Source organism: Xiphophorus maculatus, chromosome 8 (genome assembly GCF_002775205.1).
Source record: "Xiphophorus maculatus strain JP 163 A chromosome 8, X_maculatus-5.0-male, whole genome shotgun sequence".
NCBI classification, from domain to species: Eukaryota; Metazoa; Chordata; class Actinopteri; order Cyprinodontiformes; family Poeciliidae; genus Xiphophorus; species Xiphophorus maculatus.
This window is the reverse complement of record NC_036450.1, coordinates 10,395,091-10,422,034: the sequence shown is the minus strand read 5'-3', so window position 1 is coordinate 10,422,034 and position 26,944 is coordinate 10,395,091. Positions and strand designations below refer to the sequence as shown.

General features: G+C 37.3%; 1 protein-coding gene across 6 annotated transcripts in view; it reads right to left on the bottom strand.

Moving 5' to 3' along the window:
• Positions 1 to 26,944, bottom strand: part of LOC102226400 (ankyrin-1) — a 77,970-nt gene that overhangs the window by 10,558 nt on the left and 40,468 nt on the right. For 4 of the 6 annotated variants that reach the window (XM_023337951.1, XM_023337952.1, XM_014470579.2 and 1 more), the window contains 29 exons: positions 26,465 to 26,662; positions 26,173 to 26,271; positions 25,603 to 25,701; positions 24,167 to 24,265; positions 23,779 to 23,976; positions 23,575 to 23,673; positions 23,297 to 23,395; positions 22,906 to 23,103; positions 22,695 to 22,793; positions 21,581 to 21,679; positions 21,388 to 21,486; positions 21,161 to 21,253; positions 20,913 to 20,985; positions 20,174 to 20,194; positions 18,835 to 18,958; positions 18,245 to 18,308; positions 17,915 to 18,027; positions 17,596 to 17,820; positions 15,760 to 15,914; positions 15,339 to 15,550; positions 14,092 to 14,296; positions 13,898 to 13,994; positions 13,544 to 13,772; positions 13,236 to 13,364; positions 10,905 to 11,024; positions 10,190 to 10,274; positions 8,015 to 8,089; positions 7,641 to 7,772; positions 7,220 to 7,378 (listed from right to left, as the gene is read on the bottom strand). In XM_023337951.1, coding sequence (XP_023193719.1) covers positions 7,220 to 7,378; positions 7,641 to 7,772; positions 8,015 to 8,089; positions 10,190 to 10,274; positions 10,905 to 11,024; positions 13,236 to 13,364; positions 13,544 to 13,772; positions 13,898 to 13,994; positions 14,092 to 14,296; positions 15,339 to 15,550; positions 15,760 to 15,914; positions 17,596 to 17,820; positions 17,915 to 18,027; positions 18,245 to 18,308; positions 18,835 to 18,958; positions 20,174 to 20,194; positions 20,913 to 20,985; positions 21,161 to 21,253; positions 21,388 to 21,486; positions 21,581 to 21,679; positions 22,695 to 22,793; positions 22,906 to 23,103; positions 23,297 to 23,395; positions 23,575 to 23,673; positions 23,779 to 23,976; positions 24,167 to 24,265; positions 25,603 to 25,701; positions 26,173 to 26,271; positions 26,465 to 26,662 — 3,697 coding nt within the window. Of the gene's footprint in view, positions 1 to 6,622; positions 6,695 to 7,219; positions 7,379 to 7,640; positions 7,773 to 8,014; positions 8,090 to 10,189; positions 10,275 to 10,904; positions 11,025 to 13,235; positions 13,365 to 13,543; positions 13,773 to 13,897; positions 13,995 to 14,091; positions 14,297 to 15,338; positions 15,551 to 15,759; positions 15,915 to 17,595; positions 17,821 to 17,914; positions 18,028 to 18,244; positions 18,309 to 18,834; positions 18,959 to 20,173; positions 20,195 to 20,912; positions 20,986 to 21,160; positions 21,254 to 21,387; positions 21,487 to 21,580; positions 21,680 to 22,694; positions 22,794 to 22,905; positions 23,104 to 23,296; positions 23,396 to 23,574; positions 23,674 to 23,778; positions 23,977 to 24,166; positions 24,266 to 25,602; positions 25,702 to 26,172; positions 26,272 to 26,464; positions 26,663 to 26,944 lie in introns of all 6 variants that reach the window. The other 2 variants (XM_023337956.1, XM_023337953.1) reach the window with 2 other exon arrangements.

The window sequence follows — 26,944 nt, the reverse complement described above, 5'->3', positions numbered from 1 at the left end:
AATAAAAACATATCTGGGGCTCCACTTCCAGTTAAAATTGAAGAAATAAAAAGTTTCAATGCATACTTTGACCAGAATAACAATTTAATTTAAAGGTAAAAATCAATGAATAACATTCACTTAGCTCATATTTTTGTTTTTGTAGTGCATCACTTTTATAATAATTGTTACACAGCATAAGCTAATACGATCTTCAGAGTAAATAACTTCAGACCAATATGCAGATATTCATCATTTCAACCCTCACAGTGGCTTAAATGTTTGTAAGAATGAAATGAATTGAAATGATATTTTTTGATTAACAGCAGAGCAAATCCACTTTTATCTGAGCTGTCCTCTGAATCGTTGTTAGATCATCAGAAAATTATGGACAATCTCTTTGCTTAATCTGAGGTCACTGAAAGAGTTATCTCCTTCAATTAGGATAATTACCACAAAACACCTTTTCACAGAACTCCGCTTCAAAAAATCCAAACTGTTTCTTTAAGTATATGAAAGATATTCCATGTTTTCATATATGTTTTTGGCGTTTAACTTTTATTATTAATTCGAGTGCCACCTATAATTAATTTAGGTGACTAAAGTTTTCATTTGCTTTTCAAAGACAGTATATGAAAGACACAAACATACACATTCAAACACAAAATTGAATTAACGCAGTTTTTGGTGGTAATTTTAAACTTCAAAAAGTAATTATGATTTTTCTAATGAACACCATGTGAACACTCTGAATCTCACTTGAATCACAATAAGCAATTTTTGTAGGAATTAAGCAAGGGAAATTAAAAGAATTTTACATTTTAAATTTTGTGGAATGTAATTCTAATTTCTGTATTACTTAAAACATTAGCTAAACAAACGGCTGAAAAAATAGACAGAATTAGAAAATTATGATGCACGTCACTTATACCGATTTCTTGTAAAACTTAAGTCAAAAATATCTTCATAACATGGAAAATGTGAGGGAATTGTAGTTAGGATTTCTTATGTAAACATATGCAATTTTTACATTAGTGAAGGTGAAAAGGTCTTCATCCAAAATCAAGCCCAAAGTATAGTTGTGAGAAACATATCCATGCAAATATATCTAGAAACGTACACTTAGTACAGGTTTTAATGCAAGGGTTTTAATAATGAATGCAAATTAAACATTTTTAATGTTGTCCGTCATACCTGGCCTCACTAAAAGCCTTAAACTATATTTAGCTCAATCTTAATTTTCAAAATGTTGTTAATTAATTTTAATAGCAAAATCTATTGACTGTTATCTAAAGGAATGAAAATGGATTTAGAAAACATGTTTTATGTGATTCTGTCAGTGATTAACTGAAAAAGCTAACTCTCAGGAAAGGCATACGCAATAGTTAAATACTAATGGATGTAGATGTGGCAAAGGTTCCCAAACTTGACATATTTAACCAACATGCTATCAAGTTTGAGCATAAATGACATGTTTTTGGTGCTTAATGTGTCATTTAACAGAGGTGAAATTCAGCAGATCTGCAGCTTAAAATTTTTTTTGTCGTACTTTTAATGTTAAAAGCAGTACCCATTATGGCCCAGTAATGGAGATGTGAACATTTTGGCATGTAGTAGCTTGAAGCCTTACAGCTTAATTAAATTTTTAGAACAGCTGACACATGTTATTACAGAGACTATCTATTAAATAACCTCAACACGTTTTGGCACCCGTAGTAAAGATGTGCAAAAAGCCTTCACACAAATTCATCTTTTATTACAGGAGCTTAATGTCACACTGAGCACAGAAGCAAAAACTTCAGTGCATTTATTCTGTTGGAAAAATATGTGTTTCTTATAATGACACTGCCATCATAATGATTTTATACCAATTCATTGGACTTATAAGTGTAATTGCAGAATATTTTAAATTATTTTTTAGTTTCTAAAGTTGATCATATCATTTCTCTGAGGTTCAATAAAAACATTATAATTTATCTATAGGGCAACTGATTATGTGGGAGCAATGTCACAAAAAAGCTTCTCCTGTTCCACCTTCACACAGATAAACATAACATGGAGTGTGTTACCTGGACTGTTTAAAAAGTCATGGATAATCATGCAAAACATATGGTCAAATCTACACATAAATAATTCAGCAGACACAAAAATCAACTTTTTGCCAAGGAAATCTCAGTTCCACCTCCTGAAAGCAAGTTCTGAAAACAAGAGATCCAGGAATTGTCAAAAATCTAGAAGACCAAGTGGTATCCTACAGCCAAAACTTGTTGTGAGTTTGTAAAGAGAATTAAAAGTTGATGTACCAACAATTGTGACACTACTGATTTTGCTAAAAGCAATTATTTCCATGGGATTTTCCTCCTGCTGAATGAATGTATGCAAAGCAAAGATCAATTTTGTCTACATTTTTCAGTGTGACGCAAATCTGCTGCATTAAAAGAAGGATTTCAAGGTATTTTAAGGCTTTTAAGCGGCAAGAATCAATTATTATAGCTCCTTATGTGAGTGAAATACTTCTTTATGATGCATTTGTTTTATTCCCAGAATTTATTGACTTATGAACTACAGTGTGTGTGTCTCTGGGATGGAACAGGGCCAGGATGATCAGAGGTGGCATCAGAATGAGGGTGAACAGGAAGGAATGAGTTAGAATGGCAGCTTGAATGAGTTTAGCTGAGTCAGGGTTAGTCCTTCCTTTTTATTCCTGTTGTTAAAAAAACAAACAAAAAACACACACAAGTGTCCAAGGCACAACACATGGTGAAGCACAGATTAGCTCTACTGAGACTGAAAAAGCCCTAAAAAAAAAAAAAGGACACCACACTTCACAACACGCTTCACGATACACTGTTTTAACAACGGTCAAATAAAAACACAGACACACAAAACTACACTCATATTCTTTTATATATAATGAATGAAGTAGTTTTTTTGGGTCACAGGTGAGGTTAAGATGTAGGGTAATAAATCCCGAACATCCAAACCATACACAAACACACACCCTCACACCAGTATCCCTGCCAGCAGATAATGTTTCAACAATGCTGAGAGTCCTTCTGACCTGGGCAAATTTTTGCATTAAGTTCAGTAAAAAGTGTAAAGACCCAACAAACCCTCCTCAGTAACACTGACCTCTTAAAATCTTAAAGACAACTGTATGATTAATGAGTTTGCCCATGAGAGAAAGACTTCATGTTGCAGCAGCATTGTTCTCTGAACATTATGTGCGATGCAGAAGTCAATGTGTTAACAGCATATTGTTAAAATGACACCATTTATTTCACAGTAAAAGAAAAGGAAACACTTTTTGAGTTAATTTAGCATAAGACAAGATTAGAATGCACCCACTGAACAGAGAGAACATTATACACAGCAAAGATTAATTCAGACACTGAAAGCATGCCAGGCACAGTTTGATGTTAAGAACGTAAACGGCAAACTGCAGACACCACAATTCATCAGTACAAAATCCTCACCCACTCATACACAGTGTTTATCAGAAATGTACATGTACGGTACTCATCATCAGCATTAATAATATATTATCTTTGAGCTTTAGTTGTTTCCTTAAACCCCTCTTTATTGGTGCTGGACTGGAAATATAACAGATGCAAGACCAAGAATTTAATTTTTTTGTTTGGTCAATTTTCTCTGCTCCAGACAGGTTCAAAATTAGGAATACAGGCCAAAATATATACAAACATTTTATTGATATAGATATAGATGTGCTATATTTAGAGCTTAGTGTAAAGCTGCAATGTGTTTTTCAAAACCGGTAATGATGTGTGACCTCATCCTTTTAACCACCCTGTTGCATCTGCATAAGAACAAATACAACTGGGTGTTGTAGTTGCATTTATTTACTTAAGTTAGCCGATAAATGTTGCACCTTAAGGACATCTTGAAATTGTGCAAAAAGAACTAATTCTGAATTCTTATTCTGAATTCTTGACTGATTGATTTTAATTAACTTTTTTAATATGATGTCACACAAGGAAGTAGTGTTTGACATGCTGCCTTAAAATCCACCCACAGGTATGCCTCTGTTTAACTCAAATGTTGTGAATAAAGGTGTTAGTAGCTTAAAAGCCATAATATCATCATCAAGGCTTGTGAGGAAAACAAGTCAGTGAAAAAAAGTGTCTTTATATACAGTGAATGTAACTATCTGATTTGAACTGAATTGATTTGGGCCATTTTGAATAATTTTTAATCCTGTGTGGATTACAAACAATAAGAAAACAACTTCTAACTTGTACAATTAGTTCTTGTTTTTAGGAATGGCTGAACACTTAATGGTGATAAGGTGCTGATCTCCAGTCAAACTTTATGAAAAGGGATAAAAGGATGAGTAAAACCCAAAAATTAATATGGTGCTCATGCCTTTGATGTGTGCATGTAAACTTCTGACTTAACCCATATGTAAAAAATACTTTGGAAATAATAACCTCACTCAGTTAATCCAACAGAATTTCAATATTTATCTGCTGTGCAAATAAGACTCAAACCTAATTGACTGTATCTAAACAAATGTATCTTTTAAAAGCTAGTCTGAAACAAAAAGCTCACTTTTATGCTTACACAAAGTCACACTCCAGTACAGTAACAGCAAGGCATGCAGCATGCACGTGCACAAACAGTAGTACACACACTGAGCTGTGGATTTAAAGAGGAGGAGAGGGTCCCCACTCGACTGAACGAGGGAGGAGCGCGGGGGGAAATAAGATGACAAGAGAAGAGGAGGCCCAGAGGTCAAAATGAGGTTCTTATGAGGTCAGAGGTCAGACAGGTAGAGCTGTGAGGAGGAAGAGCAGGAGAAAGAAGAAGGAGGAAAAGCAGGGCAGCTGGGCAGCTTGTATGTTGTGTCACAGGTTCATAGAAAGAGGAAGAAGTTGGACAGAATCCTGAGGAAGAGAGATAATTCCAACATCATCTGCAGTAAGATGTGTGGAATGTTGTCTTTTTCTCAGGTAAAAAGAAAGCAAGAGCAAGATAGGAAGAGGGAAAGACAGAAACAAGGAATGAAGGCCCAGAGCACATTTTCATTTTGTTCAGTTTTGACTCTTTTATCCATCCCAGACATACACACAAAGATATGTATGCACACACACATACTTATGTGCACACATACGCAACCAGTCCCACATGTAATCCAGACATCCATAGTAAATGGAAGGAATTTCTTGCACAGTGCATTGAGATGGTACACATAACCCTTGTTTTTATTTTTCTTTTCAAATCACAATCCAAACACTTCAGTACATCTGATCCGGTTTTTATGTGTCAGACTGACAAAACAGAGTGCATAATTGTAAAGAGGAATAAAATTTTTTAAACAAAAATCTGAAAAGGGTGATTAGAATTTGTATTTAGCAGTTTATACCTTGAACTCATCATCTGTGTTATGCTTCCACCAGCGTTATCCTTTGTTTTTTCAGCAAAAATCTTCCATCGGATTGGTTTGGAAGTATTTGTGTATTAAAAATGTCAAGTCTTGCCAGAAATTCTCCCCTGTTGTTACAACTGAACTTTCCTTAGACCAGTAGAACACCTGAATATAAATATGCTTTGTTTTAAACTAGCTCCACTCCAGTCTCATGTCTCTTGCAGCCTCTAACAGGTTTTCTCTCAGGACTGGATGAATTTATCCACATCGTCTTCCAACCAACTGAGACCACTTTCCCAGTCTCTGTTTGATCAAACTGCCATGTTCCCCAGCATTGATGGGGATAATGGGCTGATCTCCAGTACCGTTTTTTAATTTTTATTTTTTGCCACATACAGTATTTTGCTTGTGGGACAAAATGTTCTCATGCTTGTTCTGCGCCCTACATGGCTGGTAGAAAACTGCAAGTAAATTTTAAGGCTTTTGTTTAACAAAGACTTTTCCATTGTTGCCATGTCAACTGGTTATCCCCCCTGAACCATGGATCTCTGCAGTGCTTCATGAAAAATGTAAAGCCTTGGCTACTGTTTTATAACCTACCCGTGCTTTAAACATCTCCATAACATTACCCTTCTTCATGCTTTTTGTTTACTAGAGCTCTCCAACAATCCTGCACTTTAATTTGGTGATTTTTGAAGACTATCTAGAGTAAAGGGGCCTGAATATGAATGCAGCTAGGTTGCATTTTCAGACTTTTATTTGTAAAAAGATGAATTAATTAGTCACTTTCCTTTACTTCAGTGTCATGCACCCCTTGTTGGTCTGTCACATAAGATCCCTATTAGATACACTGAAGTATGTGGATGAAGGGTGAAAAAATGTGAAAAAACGTCAAGGGATATGTTCTCAAGACACTGTGCTTGTCGGATTCATACCTTTATGGCTGTATCGCCTTAAAATCCAGAATATAAAGGAGAGCTATGATGGTTTTCCTAGATGAGTAGAAACATTATAATTCATATCTAAATTATGAGGTGCAACAAAGTGTAACTTAAAAAAAAAGATGACTTGTGCCCCAGTGAGAAATGCACAGAGGCGGTGTTAGTGCATGCTGATAAAAGCCATTTTCATGGTGGCAGAACGACACCATTCCTCAGACCTCAAAATCATCGTCTGAGACTCATCATCGTCATCAACATCATCATCATCATCATGAGCAGCAAACCACCATGCAGCCCCAGTTTCTGATCAACTTACCCCTTCTGAAAAACGGGGGTCTAATAACTCTCGGCTTGTGCACTATGCGTGAAGGCCTTGTGTCCGTGATCTCTTGTGGGGCAACAGAAACAAGGCACAATGGCTGTTACCCACACTCTAACGAAGCAGGCAATTTTTCACAGATGAAGGGGAACGGCAGAGCACTTTCTCAGGCTCAAACAGGGTAAATGTTTCAATTGAATAGCAAGTTGATGTTTGAAAACAGAGATTTTGGCTAAATGCCTGTTTCCTCAGAGCAACATAATTTTAATTCCTTACTTTATGTACGTAGTTATTTTCTTTGTAGTAACCTTTGCTTCCAAATTATTTTTAACACTGGGATATTGTCAAAATTGTAATTTCAAACCATTGTAAATAGAATAAATATAAACAATAAAGAAACCTTCATTTTCTCCTTTAAACTCGTATATCATTGTAGAAGGGATTTTGTGATCATTAAGGCATCTTCATCATCATCTTCAAGATAATCACGAGCAAGCATAAGCTATTGTTATTTAAATACATAAAGATAAGGCTTTGCTGATAGATAAAATTATTTCTCTTAAATTCATGCTATATTATGTTTATGTTTCTTACCATTAATGACACTAGGAGACAACAATGTAGAGTCTCTGTCAGCCAGACGACAGGCCCCCTCTTCTGACAACCCGGGCCCCTGTTGTGGGGCCTGACCCTCAAGTGAAGACACAATATCTGCACGGTCAATGTTCTTCAGAGCTGTGTACAAGCTCTCCACTAAGCAGCAAACACACCAAAATGAAAGACAAAAAGAGAAAATAACAGAAAAGATTTAAAATGAGAACATGTCTTATAGTAAAGTGTTTGTAAAGTTACCCTTTCAAATACTTTCTGAGTTTCTTTTAATACAGATCCATTTGTTCTGTTGCTTGCTGTTGGTTGAAATCTAAAGCCTTTCCACAGCTTTAAACATTGTTCTTAATCCCCTACAGAGTAAATCGGTAGTCAGTTTAATAAGAATTGTAACTGTTTCACTCACTTTTGGCCCTTTTGCCCTCTCTGCTGAGCCACAGGTTGAGCAGGGCGGAGCTCTGGTCCAAAAGGGAGTTTGGATTTTCTACACGGATCCTGTTGATGTCGTCAACACTAAACTGAAGCTCTCGCGCCAACTCTGAAGGAAAAAGCAGATCAAATAAACTGGATATCTGCACCAGTAAATAAAGACATTACAATCAAAAACAAATGAAGTAAATACCACAGGTTATCTCCTGGTCTGTAAACTGTAAGCTCTCTTACAGTTTACATAACCTGACAAGGGAACTTTTCCTCAGGCAAGACTAAATCAAATCAATCACTAGTTTGTGTTTACTCGCTGTATTTGTCTCAAGCTTGTACAAATCTGAAGTTACTAACCTGCCCAGCTTAAGCCTAGCTGATCAGATATGATGTTGATTTTGATCTCAGTTCTCTCCATGGCGTTCACTGAAGCTAAAGAGAAAATAGGAGCAGTTTAGGACCCACAAAACATCATGAAAAAACAGTGTCAAAAACACCAGATTTCTAAACTCAGAAGATTGTAATCAGGAATGTCTTGATTCCAGGTTTCCTAATCCTAATTCACGATGGAATGCATTCACTAGCATTAGATTCCCTAAGAAGATTTGTTTCGTGCTGGTGATTTTAAAAGATTACCATCTGTATTTATATTCACAACTAGCAAATATATTGTGAACATATCTGACAGTGAATATTATTTTGTTGATCTCACAAATGTGGATGGGAGAGACCATATTGACTGCTGCAGCTCCTGGTCTAACAGTGTACGGCTGTTGCTCTGTGCACTGTCCTTAGTTATCATCATATGTACCAGGAGAGCTTTTGGTAAGACTAGTTATTAAGTTTTTATGAGGCTCAAAGTGCTAAGTTTATGAAGAATTAAAACATTTTCATTCAATTTTCTTAAGACTTTGTATCATGAGCAACTGGAAGACCACTAAAACATGAGCTGAATTATTAAAGTCACTAAATGAGATACTAAGCATGTTAGTGTTAGCCTAACACTTCAGCAACAAGAGCAATTTAAATGTATGCACAAATCATGTAGGCGGTTATTTGAACAGCCAATAACTGCCTCGCTTTCTTTTCATTTATAAAGGAGAAAATGTTTTGTTTGTTTTTCAACTAATTTGTAAGTTATTTTAATTATAACACAGTGGATATTAGTAAAATTATTGGGAATTAGTTCAACTTCAAAATACTAGCAAATTGCTTGCAGTATAAACCTTTGTATGTGAAGTATCTGCATCAATAGGAAGTAGATATACCAACTTGACTAAGTGGTAGTTTAAGGTGAATTTGTGAGGTTAAAACTTTCCTGATCAAATTAATATCAGGTTTTTTGCCTCATTTTGAGTCTGACCTATAGAAACTAAAGTTCAAACAAAAACATCTGCCACAATCAAGAAAAGCAGACAGAATAGACTTCACCATTCATAATGTCATTCCAGAGTGAGTAAAATGCTGTGCAATCAGAACACTATTGTTGTCCACATAACACTTACTAAATATAGTTTGTGAATTCTTGCCAAGGTTCTCAAGAACATAGTATAAAAATGTCTTTTTTTCAGTGTTTCTGTATCAGGGGCTAATACATCCTGACCGGGACATCCAGGATCGTAACATTTGATCTATCCTTATGAAGTTAAGTAAAGTATAGCTATAAAAAAAGTTATAAGATTACAGTTTGTCATGTGTGAACTAAAAAGATTTAAAACTGAGCAAGGTTTCTGTTAAGATCTAATGATAATACGTACCTCTTCTTCTCTGTCCAGCCAAATAAGCACTAACCACAACATTGTTTTTATCCAAGTAATCGTCACGGTTAGGACTGAGTGTGGGTATAAGATGTAAGACTTTGGGGTTCATTGAAATGTTAGTCCCATAGTAGCATTCCGTAAACATTACAGAGGGACCAAGGTGCAATGTAGCAGTGCTGTGTACTTAATAGACAGAAGAGACCTTTTCTCCTCCCTCCTCCATCAGGAAACCACATTTTTTTAACTTTAAGAGTTACTGTTACGCATTTACCAAAAACCAGTATAAAGGGCTCCTCTGTCTAGCTCCACTGGGAGGTCCTGCTCATTCTCAGTGCTCATAAGCTAATAGTATCTGCTGCCATGCCATTGGATGTCGCAGTGGAGACACCAGCGCCATGCTTAACCAATCACAGAAGTCGTTGTTCGAACATCCAAGACACTCAGGAAAGAATAAGTCAGACTTTCCAGGTGCCATGGAGCTTCTTCAGGCCATGTTCCAGACGGCTGCTTGTCTATCGGCCTCACATTCTTGTGTGCTTTCATCGAACTGCACTGCCACAAACTCTGGGGCATACTGTACAGCAGTGCATTGCATCCAAGGCTTTAGTCTTTGTGCCATGCGTGCACATGAGACAAATAGGGGCAGAGAGGGTGGAGTAGGGGCAGATTAGGGAAGCAGGGGGTCTGGGCAAAAGGGCAGAGCAACATTCTGTGCCCATCTCCAGTGTGTGTCTATGAGGAGAGGGCTGAAGTACAGACAATAAAAACGTACCCACACCGGGCTCGTTCAGTGCACTGTAGCGCTCTCTCAGGGCCAGAGGGGTTAAAGTTCGCCTGCGTTCCTCACTCCCAGCAACCTAAAATAGGGACAATGGTTGCTTATGGTAAACAATAATTGTATGAAAAACATCTTAATTGGAAAACATGGAAACGGCAACAGTAAAATAAAACATCTGAATATATAAAAGGAATAAAGCAGCCTTTAAATTGGTTTGCATCTCTGGTAAACATGCATAAAAAACTTTGAAATAAATGACATGTCTTTATTTTAATAACATCCTATCTTTGCTACAAAGTTTTAAAAAGTAATATAGATACAGGCCCACATAATCAAAAATGCAACAGAAGGCATGAGTTTTAGATATGTACCAAGAGAGTTGTCATTAAATCTACTTTGCCAATATGGAAAGCAAATTATAAGTAAAAATCTTCAAAAATGCAAGTCCCCGTACTTTCAAAGTACTATTTTAGCCCAACAGTAAAGTGAATTCCTGCAAATTTATCTGAATATTCTAACTGGTCACATTTTTGAGTTATTAAATTCTCAAGATAACTAAAAAAATGACTATTCATTATTAATCTTGTGCTACTTGAGATGTGTACTAATTCATAACCCAGTAAGAATTTGACTTCACAACCTTCATTTATGTTCATTTTATAAGCTTTCATGTTTAAATGCGTGCTCATGTATCATGGCAAATTCTTACCTTGACACAAGGTGGCATAGTTATATTAAGGTTACACAAGACGTGCTGCGAGTCCTCGTACTTTGTGCATTTCCTCAGAAAAGACAGAAACCCAGTGGCTTCCTTGTTACTATCCCTGACCTGGCACATGTAGATGACAGAACAAAGAAGGAAAAAAAGCAGAAAAATAGATAGAAGTAGGTGGAGAACAGAACAGAAGAGAATGTGAAAGAAAGAGTGCACAAGACGATGCACATCAGAAAATATTAGAGTGAAGCAGAGAAAAAGAAGGGAGGAGTAAGAGGAAAGGACAAACAGATCAGAAAGAGGAGTTAGATCTCTCCACAGAGCCTCGAAGGTTGGTGCGCAGTAACATTGGACAAGAAGCAGGGGGAAACAGGGATGGAAGCAGTCCACAGGCAGGCAAGAGAGAGAGATTTACCTGCACATTTTACCTGGGCGTCTGTCAGATCAGACAGTTACAGAGTGACCATGAGAGAAAGAAAGAGAGACAGTGAGACAGACACGTACAGACAGGCAAGGCCGCAAAGATTGGAAGGCAGGCAAAGAAAGTGAGGGAGACACAGGGCATGCAAACAATTACCCAAGAGAGTCAGGGGACAGATAGGTAAGTTGTTTGTTGCATGGCTACAAGAATTTAGGTAGGTGATACTACATAGTACCATAAGTCACACAGACAGATGTGGATGAAAAAAAAAAAAGAACTGACTGTACTTAGGGAAAAAGAACACCGTACAACACAATGAAATTACATCAATATGGTCACAGGACGGACAAGACAAGGTTTATACACAGAATTCCATGTAGTTTTCAAAGACTTTGCTCCCAAGTGTGATCTAATTTTAATCTGGAAGCTCCATCAATTTGTTGGCTGACTCTTCTGAATCAGTTTACACATCATTCATGCATACAGTATATTGTTCTTTTCTCTGCACATACAGATTTGACATTGTTGATTTGAGATCACCTAAAAAAAAGTGTTAAAAACTTCTTTCTTTTTTTTTGCATGTCCTGGATTTACAGCGAAGGGCTGAAATACTACATTAATAGTTAAAATCAGACCGCAGGTAATTTTAAACCTCACCAGCATAGAGAAACAGACTGGTGAAAAATAAGGTGCAAAAAAGTAAGTCAGGGGGAGTAGGAGAGTTAGGAAGCTAATAAAAAGGAAACTACATTGTACAGAGCCATGCTTGGTATTTATGAACAACATAATCATAGCAATCTTTTAAAAATTCAGAGTTAAACAGAGAACTTTTCATGAACGTGTCATTGCAGGGATAATATTTTGTCTATTTTTTTATATTTGTTTTGCTAAAGGTCCTGGGAAAGCAAAACATTCCCAACCATTATTATAAATAAAAATAAAAAAGCATTTCTGTTCAACTTTAGAAAAGTTTCTCTTTTAGTTGGTTTTGTTCTTTTTCTTTGTAGTGACACAGTTTTCGCTCCACTATTGTGTCTGGAGGATGTTCATTTAAAAACTAAGTATACTGCTTCATAAAAAAGTGTCAACAATTTAACAGCTTGTCAGTATGAAGTCACACAAATAATGGGTGTTAAAACTTTAATGGTGGTTCTGTGAGAATCTCTGATGCAGTAGAGAACTATATCCTCTGCGGTTTCCCAAGTTTTCCCCAGACATTAAACATCATTTCACAGCGATCTGCGATGTGAATGTCCAATGTCAAATGTCAAATATCAACGGTTCAAAGATTTCAGTGTTACATAGAAAAATATAATATTTGAATGGACTTGAGTTTTAACACATTCTGGCTTTGAAAGCTAGAACATGTTAGGAGAAATCTGATATCTGACAAAACTGCTATCCTGCCTCAGTCCTGATCATTCAAATTTATTCGTTTTTTTCACCAAACTTTTCCAACAGTATGTCCAAGTAATTGTATAATTCTATGATAAACGACAGGCTTTATTTTTAAATTGATAATGCTAAATTCACAATAAAGGCAAAAAAATAATTAAATGTCACATGTTCTCCATATAATATTACAGAGCAAATCCTATTATACAGTTGGCATAAATTCAACTTTTATTGTTTGCATCATCAATTTTTCAATAGTCTTTTTGTTTCAATAGCACTCCCTGCTATACATTTGTACATGATATTGACACCATTAAAAAGAGTTACTGTCAGGTTCATAATTAAGTGTCTGTTAATCAATAAGTAATCTGGAAAGAATACTGATCATCTGTAGAAAGGATCCTTGGTGTGTTAAACCCCAAAACTAACTAAAATAAAAACAAAAACCAAATGGAATGAATGGTAAGTGATAGAAAGTTAGGCAAGTGAGCAGCCACATAAAGACAGACCTTGACAGAAACAGGCAGTCTGTTGTCTCTGAAGGCCTGGAAGCTGAAGCTGCGAGGCTGCTGAGTGGCCTTCCGGATGGGCACTAAATTCCCAGAACACTCCAGGTGCAGTGGCATGCCCTCCATAAGCTGTGAAAACCATGCCAATGTTAGAAAACAAGCAGGCTATGACCATCCACTTTTACATACATTTCTAAAATGTACATCTCTGAGACTGAAAAGTAAAATAAGGGAGAACATAAAAAAAAGTCAATTCTTTGCCACTTTTTCTTTCTGTCAGCGTGATTACTGTTCTCCTTTGCACTTACCTCGATATCTCGACTTCGGGCCACCTCTGAGAAGTTTTCATGCAGTTCCAGAGTCTTGTCCATCTTGTCATCTGTCATGCAGTAGCAACGCAATCGACCTTCCCGAGCTTCATTCATCTTTGCAAAAATGACAAATTTGGCCATGTATGGGACTGCCATGAGCTCCTTGTACAACAAGTTGGCAAAGGTCACTGCCTCTGCTGTACGAGGACAGTCTGCCAGCCAGAATCTGGATGGGAAAGAAGAACAAATGATTCAAGCCAGTAGAAACTAAATGTTTGCACATAAAAATGGAGAAAAAAAGGGTGGTAAAGAAAATTTTTCTTTTCACAAAGTTCATGCTGAGTTGCTTACCTTGCAGACACGTTGGTGGTGAAACTGGCACAGTTACTCGCGTACATCAGCTTGGTGGTTCCAGTAATGTCCTCCCACTGAGCTGGAGCTGTTCCACCTAAGTAACAAAAACAAACAGTGAGTTTAATCTGCAAAGACACAGCTTCCTACAGTCCTTAGCAATTCGAAGTTGGACTTTTTTTTTTAAACAGTACCTATAACACTGCAGAGAAGGCGCAAGCTGGTGGTGTCTCCTTCCCCTGCATCACGTGGACTTTCCCTCCAGGATGGAGGTAAAGGAATGCGCAGACCAATTGGACGGTGGAACTTGCGCCGCCGGGGTTCGATTGTAACCACCGGGCTGAAGGTTGCCTGGTTTCCCAGCTGCCTAGTTAGCAGTTCATCAGGGATTGGTTGTGCCTGAAATTTATTCAGGGGGACAAAACATTCTTATGAAAACCCAGAAAAAAACATGACTGCAGGAGAGAGAGAAAAAAAATAGGAAAATAAAGAAAACCAGCGTATCAAGTTTCAAAGGATAAGTGTGGGATTAGTGCTAAAAGTGAACTTAAGAAAAAATGTGCAATAAACTGAAACAACAAGCTCACAGCCATACTCACACATGCAACAAAGTCATATTTCACATCTGACCCAACTCAGACCAGTGCATCAGCTCAGTCAGTGTGGCTCACAACTTAAATCAGGCAACTGAGGAGAGACGGACGGCTGGATAAAAGCAAAACATAAAACAAACCAATGTAAGGCAAAGCAAAATGCAGACTCATGCAATTTATTTTACATTGACTGTTATCAAGACAAAAAAAATGTTAATAAGGAATGTAACCAAAACAAACAAAGAAAAAAAATACAATGAAAGCCCATGTTATGTACAACAAAAAAGATTGCATGTCTGGTGCCTTGTACTGGTTTTATAGTCCATCATATGGTTTTATATTCAGGACTGCAGTTTAAACAAGCTATTTGAAATGTACACTTGTTCACACACTTATTTCATGTTCACTGCAACCAGGAATAACTATTGTATAGAGTGACCAGTTGTTATTTGTTTATTTTTAGACTCTAGTGCATGTGTTGCGTTAGATTTGTCAAAAGGGGTATTAGCTAAGAGTTTGGCAAATTTCTTAATCTTGTGCTTGAAACAGAAAGGTTGAGACGCCGATTTACAGCTGAGAAAAGAAGTGACTTACGATGCTTAGATATTCTTAAGAGGGCAGCACAGTGTCAACATGAGTCCTAAAAACTAAAAGTGTAGTGTATTCCCTTATTTGCTCAAAAGAGCAGCTCAAAAACATAAATCAATGAAAGGCAACATTAAGCCAGCAGGTAAATGTGCCACTACAGACCACAAAGTTTCTCTCTCTCCAAGACAGTGTGAAACATCAAATATCCAAGGAGTTATTTCTCTATGCATTTCTGCAGAAATGTCTTCCAATTTTTTTACCTGCAATCCCAGCCTCACTCTCTTGGTAACAGCCGTCTCAGGGAAGATTGCTTCCACATGGGGCACCAGCTTGCTGGTGAGCCGGCCACCTTCAGGGCCGATAAGATCACTTTCCTGCTGAATGCGAGAGACTACAGCAAAGTAGAGGGGGAAGTCGGTGGAGATGATTCGACGTATCCTCTTCTTCTCCAGCTCCTCTTGACTCTCCAAGTCTACAGCAAAGTGAACAAAGGTCAGAGGGAGGCAAAACGATGGATTTTTATCAGTTTAATGTAAATCAGGAGCAGCTGACTTTCAAAGTTTTCTGAGGCAGTGGCCCTGAGAAAGTTTCCTTTGAGGGTTGCATCTCAAGCTGACAAGTGACTTTTCTGAGAACATGCAAGTTGCTGTGGAAAACAGTACCTGTTCAAATGAAACTGACCTTCATCCATGCCATTCAAAATGGTTTCTAGCACTTCATCTCCATAGCGATTGCGATGCTCTTTCCAAACGGAGCCGTTTTCACTTCGTAGGACCACAAGCTCCCGGTCCCCACGGGCCAATGAGGCAAAGTGGGGGATTTCCACTATGACAGGCCTGTAAAGATAAAAAGTGCTTTTAAAAGCCTTCAACGTCTTTATAAACTTTTCAGTTTGAATCAAGAGTCTTCAGTGAATTAGAGGCAATTATATATTTGTACTGGTTTAAGAAATTCTTGTTTTTCAATAGAATAATACAATATACTTCTGTAATGAACAAAGACCTCAGTAAAGCAAAGGCAAAGAGAATTCAGAGGCAAACAAAGCACAACCAGACCAGTGACAAGCATGAGCAGAGGAGGATCTGCAGGGATGATAGGTGAGAGGAAAGAGGAGAAGAATGTGGGTGGTGAGAGCTGAAAACAAGGACAATTGAGGAAATCACAAGGACATTGTAGGAATTACAACAAACCAAAATGAACGGACCAACAACACCGTCCAAAGTCTGAGTAATAGACCACAACATTATGACCAGAATGCCGTAACAAACTGCAGAACACTGTCTGTTCTAGAACGTTTTTATTGCAACCAGCATTGACTTGTTTAGAGCATTAACTTCTCATAGAGAATAGGTATGGATATCATTCTGTATTGCATTCTGGGATCACTGGGGGTTCTTAGCAGAACTCTAAATAGAACTCTTTGGTAGAGGTCAGAGAGGCAAAATTTGAAGAGAAAACTGAAATAAGGATGTTTGTTGTTCTTGTGATCATTCCTTAATTGAGCCAGAATAGCTCGCCTAGCCGATAATGGATCAAACCACACGGGCCACTCTTCACTCTCCACTTGTCTTAATGAGTCCTGTCTGAGCATCATTGCTCATTCACAGGAACATTTTTGAAAGATACTGAGTTCTGCAAACCAAGAACAACAACTCAATATGGAGATTCTCTGAATCAGCCGTATAGCCACAGAAATGTGTCTGGTCAAACTGGCTGAAGTCCTTATGCTTGCTCCTTCTCCCTGCTTCTAATGTCAAGGACAAAATGGTTACTCGTTATCTAATATACCCCAACAACTATATTAGATATAGAAACAACTATATTAGATATAGAAACAGCTATATTAGATATAGTTGTTGACAATTAATTTGTCTTCATTAATTTAGAAGACAAAATTAATGTTTTGACTTCACTTGTATGTGAAGTCACATGCAAGAGACTGCACTAAGTCACACATAGTATTATGTGTGACTTAGTGCATTTAAACACAAACAATACTTAAAATAAGACATTAAAAAGTTTCAAACAATAAAAATAAAAACTTAAAAATGCTTTTGTGGACTAAAAACAAGTTTTAATTGATGCAGATGTTAGAAATGTATAAAAAAAGTTTTATTATGTTTATTAATTGATAAAAAAAATAATTGATTGGGCAGGGATGGTCTGTTGTGGGCAGGCATATTTGCATGTAAACCTTCATTTGACACTTGTTCCTGTACATTTTTCAGGTCAAATATCCAAACTTTCTAGATTATAATTTCCAGAATTATTATTTTTTTTTATCCACAACATCGTTCCAACTTTGCGATAGATATTTCTTTACTATGGTCTGCCTTTAAATTTGAAGCCTGCAAAAGCCAGAGAGTGAAAAGCAATGGATGAATGGATGAACATTTATTGTGAAAACATTTGTAATTATGAAAATGCTATTTCCTCAATTCACCTCCTCATATTTGAGAAATACTTAAAATTGCAAACTTTAAGACTCCTGAGCACAAACTGACAAGTTCGACTCACCCCAGAAACTGCATACTGGAGGGTCCCAGGGAGATGATGCGACTAGCCAAGCCCTCTCCCTCTACCAGTGGAGGAGGCGTCGTCAGTTTCTGGGGTTTCACAAGACGGCAGGTGATGCGTGTCGGTGCGGCGCAGGTGCGGGGAGGGATGATCACCCGCAAGCCGTGGTGCCTGCTTCCTCGCATAGAACCTCCACGTGCATCCACCATGAAACTCACCAGAAACCTGGGCATTGTTGGGTGACAGGTGGTTTTAATGCAATAGTACTGATAAGAGCTTTTAAAATAAGCAATTAAGGATTATTAATTGATTAACCCACCCTGTGTGAATGGGGCTGGCCACAGGGCTGACATTGTCTGAGGTTTCTGTAGCTGGACTACTCGGGATAAGAGAATCCTCATCATACTCTTTTGGTAAAGGGATGGGCGTGTGCTGAGAACAATAATAATAAATAAAAAAAAACATACACAACCACGAATGGTAAATATTAAGATCCAGAAAAGGAACAAGGAAGAAAATAAAATGATTAAAAATGCTCCATAATGTAAGAAATGTAAAGAAAGGACAGAAACAGCCAGAAAAACCTTTTTAAAATAATATTTTATTGAGGAACATAAGCTTGTTAAATGTGAATGAAGCTGAAGGCTACCTGGTCGAGCTGCACTGTCTCCGGGGACACACAAGGAATCCTGGGAATAGCAGGGGAGTATGGCCTGCGAGGGAGGAAATCAGGAAAATCAAAGGCAGAACACAGCGACTTAATATTGCTATGCAATAAAATATTAGTTAGGTAATTATGTTTTCTGTATCTAATTGTCAAGAACAACCATATGCATGCTTGCTCTCAACAGGAATGCATGATGTTATGTATTATGACAAAATATACAGTGGCATTCAAATGTACAAGCAATGCTAATGTTTTATATATAGACAGACAATAATGGTAGAGCTAACAGAATCTGATTTCTAACTAGTCATAAATAAAAGACCAGTTTGTAATCCTTACAAGGTCGTAAACTTGGTTGAACTAAACTTTTGATGAAGTTTTGGTTAACGATAGCGCATACTGTTTGATAAAAACAAGTCCAGAAATCTGATTCAACATGTAGAGAAACTAACAATCTATCCACTGAACGGCGACGCCCTTAAACAGTAACCATCTGCATAACCTTAGCTTTGAAGCAAAAAATATCTAATTTAATCAGCATGTGTGGTTTAAACCTCAGAAACCTGACTTACGTGGTTCCCGTCCCACCCTCAAAATCTCTGAGGGTTTTCTTTGGGGAGAGAAAATCATCATCCTGGTCTTTGAAGTCATCAAGTTTCAAGTAGCGTGCTCCATCCAGCCCGAGCAATTCATCTCCTGTTGATACAATAAAAAGGAAGAGGAAGGCTGAAAAGTAAAGACAAAAAAAATCTCAAAAGGTAAAAGAAACTGGTTGTAAAGAGAACAGGATTAGGAGAAAGAACAAGGTAGCCCATGCAAAATGGTGGCCGATCTCATCTCCCAAATTCTACAAATTTTCTATAGCAAGGAAAAAATATATATATAGATGCATGCCAATGTAATTAATTGTTTGTGTATTTTAAAAACATATCTATAACACTTAAATGTCAATGATTTCAGCTGATTTTATCCAAAAGGTTAAGATAGTTGGTAATACATCTCTTTCACATCCCTTCGCCTTAGAGAAACCACAGAGAACAACGGCCACAAGGCAACTGTAAACATTGTAGTAACAATGGAGTCAAACCAACAACACTGAGAACAAATGGAAACTACAGAAGTGGAAAAAAGAAGAGTGGTAAGACAGTGATCATTAGGAGAGCTTAGTACACTGCATGGAAGGGAGACTGCAAGGCAACCTGGTGACAGCTGGTTGTTTGTGAGCATGCTGGTTAAGGATGAAATAACGTGGTTCTGTGTAGGAGAAAACAACTCAGTTATTAAACAGAAATAATATTGGAAATAATATGTATGACTTCTAAATTAGGCACTTAAACAGACAGAGATGTTTACAGACATCCATCAGGACAGGCTGTTCCGCAAACGCCAAAAACATTAAACAAGACTAAGAGGTTTGAAAAACAAGGCTGATGTGCAACTGCCTGCGCTCATATCAAACAGCAAATGGGGTTGTGTGTTGCTTTCAGGAAAGTCGCAGCTGCTGCACAGCATGTGCTTAATTAGCTAGTGGGTCAATTAAGTTGCAAAAAGAAGAGCAACATTATATTGGAAGAGAGCCGCTTTTGACGAATTGGAATGCCGTCCATAATAAACCCATTAAAAATTGCATCGGGCGCCGGTGAAAGCAAAATGAGACATTTACACATGCTGATGAAAAGCAGGAATAATATTTTTTCAATAAATTTCTGAAGAAGCTGGAATAGAAAAAAAGAACAGAGATACAATAGAGAGGATGAGGATAAAGACAAGAAAACAGTGCTGGAGTTGAAATACAAAGAATAATTAGAAAGACAATTAGTGACACACAGAGATAATGAAAGTAACTGCGATGACGGCACACATTCACTAGCCACCGGACTGGACAAGGCAGAGAAACGGATACAATCATACCTAAAGTTAGCTGGCAAACTCCTACAAAACAAATAGAAGGAAAGGTTATAAACTGTATGCATATAAACAAATATCTATGGTGGCATTTTTTATATTTCCCATGAGGTTTTCCTCTAGCTAAATAAGGAAAAGTTGGAAATAAACACAATAAAAGCAACAGCACTCTCCACAATTATTGGCATACTTGGCAAAGATGAGTGAAAAACAAATTAATCACACTTTGGAAAATCATAATTATTTAAGGGAGAAACAAAGCTTACGTTAGAAAATTCTTTTTTAACTATAAAATCATTGAAGCCACAATTATCAATAACACTGAACGATTCTAATACAAAAATGTGCATTTCTACAAAAACTTGAGATAAAATCTACTTTTTGAGTGAGATATGGCCCAGAGGCCATACAGTACAGCATTCAAAACAATAATTAAAAGGTACACATAGTTGAAACATCATAAAATTATCTTAAAAAAAACAAACGAAACAAAAATTTGATAAAGTGCAAGATTCAAACTTAAAAAAATAATTTCTTTTTTTCTAAAGCTGTGGTGATTAGGAACTGCAATTACAATGTCAGTGATTTCCTATTTCTATGGAATATAAGTGTGCAATAAATTTAAAACCTGAAAGAAAACATGTTTAACTGATGACTAGATATAACATCCATTTACTGTGATGCCAATGACTGTGAAAGATGCTGAAAACTGCATGATGTAACATAATTCTAACAGAAAACATACCTTCATCTTCAGAAACATCCAAAATTTCATCTACTGTCTCAGGAAAGCTCATCCGATGTTTCTCTGTGGTCATCTGTGAAAAACCAAACAGAGATTAAAAGTAAGATGAATGGTGGGAGTAGAGAAAGGAAACATTGCATTCAATTTTTTTCCAAGAATTTGATTAAAAAAGTTACATTTTTGCAGTGAACCTAATTTTGAAGCTTGATTTTTAAATCATTGCACACAGAGGGTGATGCGTTACTCACAGCGGAAACAGACTCCTCTGTAACCAGCTTTAGCACATCGATGACAGAAATATAACCCAATCGCTTAGCGATGCCAAGAGGAGATGTCCCATTCTGCAATATAGAAATATACTTCAGGAATTTTCTCCTTTTCCATATAAAATATCAGCATATTTAATTTCTATGCAGAGTTTGGAATTCAAAACTGTTAGGTGCAGGTAAATAAAAAAAATATTTGAATATCTTACTGATGTGATCTCATTAGGCATGGCTCCATGTTTTAGTAGTAAAGTCACAATGTCAGTGTGGCCCTGTTGAGCTGCTTGGTGCAGAGGGGTGTAGCCCATCTGCAGGAATACAAACAACAAATGTACATTCATTCAAAAGTATAAAGACATAAAGCAAAGTTCTTAGCTCTTAAAGTTAGCATAAGAGTTTTACCCTTGTTTTGGCATTCACATGAGCCTGCTGCTGCAGAAGAAACTTCACCATCTTTATGTTTCCATAGTGACAGGCCACATGGAGTGGGGTATAGCCCATCTGAGGGAAGATAAGAAAGACTTTATGAATAGTTTCTAATTGCCTGATTCAACATGATTAATAAATCTAAAATGATTCAGACATGGCAACAAAAGATGCATTATCTAAACAGGACACACCTTCTTGACAAATAAGAAGGTGTGTTTTATAATTTATAATTCAATTATAAAACATAATAACTAATGAGCACATCGACATGAATACTTTCCTATTTAAATATGTTTGTAGTTCTGTTAGCTATTGTCATTTTGCCTATTTCCAAAAGCCTACATATTTGCCTAAATGTTTCACACAGTGTAAAAATAACAAAATGACAGTAAAGATTATTCACAGCTTTTGAATTTCACCAAAAAAGTGCAGATTATGTCTCAGCTGTACCATTTACCTACTCCTTAAAAAACATTGCTATAGTTAATATGATCATGTCACTGGCTATGAAAAAAAAAATGCCATCTGATGACGATCCATTATGTTCAAATGGCTCATTCTGTATTACAGAAATTACAGTTCACATTTTTCAAGCCCAAGCCAAGCCTTTGTGCTGGAGACGCAGTTTAAGTCTCTCATGCCTGAAAAATCCTAATTTTATTGAATGCCTATTATTTAGTATGCTGGTGATGCTGCCTTTCTTTAGGTTATCAAATTAAATCAAGTAGTTTCAGGCTTAAATCTTATTTAACATATTACATTTAAAAAGAATCTTTTAAAAAACCAACTGTTTTAATTTCCATTTCCAATTCTTTTCTCCTCCGTAACATTGCTACGGTTAACATCGTCTTGGTTAGCACCTCTACTTATGAAAACAATGAATCCGACTGATAGACTTTCCTTCATCTCAAGTCCCTTTTCTCAGTTTTGACCTCTGTCAAAAATGAGAATTAGGCACAGAACTATGAAGCAGCATATTGTTTAATGAGCTAATGATCCCACTCTCAGATTCTGATGTCAGTCTCTGTATTTTATCAGATCCAACGAATCTTGCCAACCCATGCCCTTGTCCGGTGGTGTGAATTACCCGTGAAGCAGCATAAACGGATGCGCCCTGTTTGACCAAAGTGTCTGCGATGCCCACATGACCCTCCTGAGCTACGAGATGCAAAGGAGTCAGTCCATTCTGAAAAGCAACAGCAAAAAAGAACCAGCCAAGTTCAGTTTAGCTTGCCTCCTTTAGCACCTTTTGTATATTAAAATACAAGAGATAAACATTTAGTTCCATTTTACCCTACCTTGTTTCCTAAGTTTACATTTGCCTGTTTGGAGATGAGCAGAGCCACAATATCGGGCCGCCCCTCCTGTGAAGCCAGGTGCAAGGGCGTGATGCCTTGGAGGGACTCTGCATTTGGGGACGCTCCATTCTGAAGCAGAACACTGGCCACCTCCACCTGGTTCTGCTTGGCAGCTATGTGCAGAGGAGTGTAACCGTTCTGGAGAAATAGACAAAGGCACACACACCAGCATGGACATTGGTCTTTGGAACGCCTGTCCGAGTGCAACACACAGTAAATACTTGAATGCTTCTGTAAAAGAGCTCTAGCAAGTACAAGGACAGGTTCAAGAGTTTCCCCATAAGCTGAGGGCTTGTGTGAGCATGTGCACACTCATCGGTGAGCATCTTACTCGGGCAGTGCTGTGTGCAGATCCTCCCTTGCTGACCAGGAGTTTAACAACATCCAGGTTGTTGTGATGCACGGCCACATGAAGGGGTGTCAGACCGTTCTGTCAACCACACACATATACACATGTAAACATATATAAACCTAGAGATGTACATACACAAATATGACACAGAAACATGTATGCATGTATGGGACACAAACTATGGTAAAAAGCAGATAAAGCAACATTTCCTCACTAAGGTTTGACTATTGAGGTACAGGAGTTAAGCAATGACTCACTTTCCCTGCTGCATTTGAATTGGCGCCTCTTTCCAGAAGAAGCTCCGCTACATCCACTTTTCCATATTTAGAAGCTACGTGGAGAGGAGTGAAACCTTTCTGCTCCAGAGACGGGAAAAACGAAACACACGACAAATGTTTGACAGATACATTTGCACACTGACACTGCAGAATGTGACACCATGATTTCATAATCTACCCCACCTTTGTCATCTTTACTTGTTGAGCTCCTGCGTCTAATAATATCCGTATGGTGTGGACGTGTCCTTCACGTGCAGCGATGTGTAAAGGCGTGTGACCTGCAGTCGTCGCTGAGTCAGGGTTAGCCTTGTGCTCTAGGAGCAGCTTGACCAACTCCTTGTGGCCCATCCGAGCCGCACAGTGTAGGGGTGTCTGGTCATCCTGCAGGGGCATAACAATAGTGCTGAAATTGTTTTACACAGCAAATTAAATGATAATATTAATCACAGCGCCAATGCAAACTTGATATTCAGAACCTGAACTAAATGTAAGTCTTTGTGAATGCTAAAAGGAGCCACTAATGAGAAAAAAAATGTGCTTTTCTTAATAATACAAGTACAAATGATGATACCTTTGCCTTTGCATCCACTTGTGCTGCATTCTGTAGCAGGAACTGAGCCACTTCACAGTGCCCTGCTCTGGAGGCCATATGGAGGGGAGTCTCCACTTTCTGATGCATACAGTACAAAAAGACACTTAATCGAACTGCTCAAATACTCAACTGATGAAATTTTTGCTCTATTAAGCAGTAGACAGTTGATACTGCTGATCAATGAAAAACCATTGCTAAAATCGGATACTGATTGGATAATGCGCAGAACCCATTTTCCATTTCTGATGTTTCTAGTCTTTAGTTGAGTAGTTTTCTACGGAAGTGTATTATAACGTGATAGCTCTCGAATTTTTTTTTCCCTGCGTGACAGCAATACTCTTCCGTAGTTTTTTCATTATATCAAGACAATGAAATTTTGAACGTGATAACAATTTTGTAATTTCATTATTTTGACATGACAAAAACCTTGACTTTATTTTGTTGTGCCAATTATTTGATTATCTTATTATCTTCAATAAACAAGCACATTTCTTTTAGTGATAATGGTTACATATATTAAAAAAAATAAATAAATAAAACTTAGGCCAATTTTGTGATTGTAATCATTTCATTACCATGAAATAATATTATCTGGAGCTCATTTCCCAAATAAATTTTTAGTGTCACCTTATGCTGAAATAAATTAAATCCAATGTCAACTAAAAAGTAATTTCGTAAGCCTTGCGATGAAATTTGCAGCTGACTTAAATCCTCACTCAGTCCTGTGACAGCCCTGGTTATTTGAAGGAATGGACCTATTGGCTGCAACTGACTTTATGAGACCTTTGCCCCATATAAGCTCCTTCCCTCTGATCAAGGAGGACCGGATGTAGAGAGGGGAGGCTTTTCTCTTCCCTCTCTTTGCCATGCATGTCCCCAAGGCCCTAATTTGTTTACTTTGCATTTGGTCGCGCTACGGTTTCTGTCATTTATCACTCACTCACTTTACATTCAACATGTTCACTCGTTTATATTAACATGATGTATTTTAATGACTTCATACATCTTTTTTTTTTTTTTTTTGCTATTTTCTCTAAAATGATTACCTGGAAACCATTCTTTCACATTTTTGTAATAGTCAATGAGCCTTGTTGTGACAGTGTTGTACTGGGTGATGAAACTGGATGCAACACAAGACCTACTTATTTTTGTACTACAGTCCCCCTTTTAAATCAAATAAATAATTTCTCTCTTTTTAAAATAATTACGGTAGTCCACTCATACTCCTGTAACAAACAAAAAAATCACATCAAAGTTACACCCATCTATAAATTTCATACATGATATTTAAAAGTAAATACAATACTTTTATGTTTTAGATAAAGTTTCTGGATAGTATTAAAAATGTGATAAAAATAAGAATCAGTGACTGATGAAAATAACCTGTTTGGGTTCAGCATATCAATGGTTCTTACCACATTCGAAGCATTAGGTGAAGCCCCTCTTTGGAGCAGGTTCTTTACTATGTTTAGATGGCCCATGAATGCTGCTACATGAAGAGGAGTGAGACCCGACTATCCACATGAACAGAAAGAGACAGAAAAAAAATCACTGTGATTTAAATAGGAAGCAATACAACCAGTAGCATTCTTGTTTTTTTTAAGTGTATTCAAGTAGAAGAGACCTTTTGTAAAACTTTGAAAAATTCAAATAGATGGTGTTAGTTCTTGAATGAATTTCCCAACCAATCAAAAATGAAAGTCTGAGGCAGGATTAATACAATGCAGTTGCAGCAAGCAGTGTGTGCTCACTCCTAAATGAAAACGCATACATAAAAAGGAATAGAACACTGTTTGTAAGATATTCTATATAATGCCATTAAATTAATGTGTGTGTTTTTTTAAATGTAGTACTTTTAACATTATTTGAGTAGGATTATGATTACATGTTTGAATGACGTTTCATTTCAAAGTTGTGGAACAGAACTGCCAGGTGTTGTTTTCTATTTGAAAACTTTGACATGATATTTGGACCCATCATCTCACCTCCGTGACAGCTTCCAAGGAAGCAGAGTGCTTTAACAGCAGGTCCATTGACCTCATGTGGTTCTTCTTGCAAGCAATATGAAGAGGTGTGAAGCCATTCTGAGGGCACGAGAGGAAAAAAACATTCAGGACTCATTTTGAACCTTTGAAGTAAGTTCTGTTTTATAAACAACCTAATGCATAGAATATTTCCAGCAGAAAAACTCTCAAGGAATGATCACTTTCAGATTACTCTATGTAGTATGGCTGGGTTAAGCAAGACAATTTCGACCAAAACAAAACAGAAACTCACCAGAGCACGAGCATTAGCTTTGGCTCCTTTGTCCAGAAGGACTTTGGCCATGCGATGGTGACCGCAGTGGGCTGCTACATGAAGCGGGGTTAGATGGTCCAGTGTGATATCGTCAATCTCAGCATTGTATTGCAGTAGCTGCCTGACGCAGTCCATGTGATCCCCCTGAGCTGCCATGTGAATTGGGGACAAACCATTCTACAGAAGAAATAAAGGAAGATAAGCAAAAAAGGGCAAATTTGGAAGAAATGGAGGCATAACATTGGTCTGAATGGGGCTTTCTTAATAGTGGAAAATTTATTCTGAAAATCAGCTGAAGAGAAGTCCTAATATTGACTGAATAGAGTCATTAGTCCCTTTCAAAAAAACACTTCAAGGTGGGATAATGGCCCCTTTTTGCTATTTCAATGTGTTCAATGTGAAAGACCAATCGGGCGAGGAAGGCCGAGGTCAACCCTCCTCTATTATGCCCCTAACTCA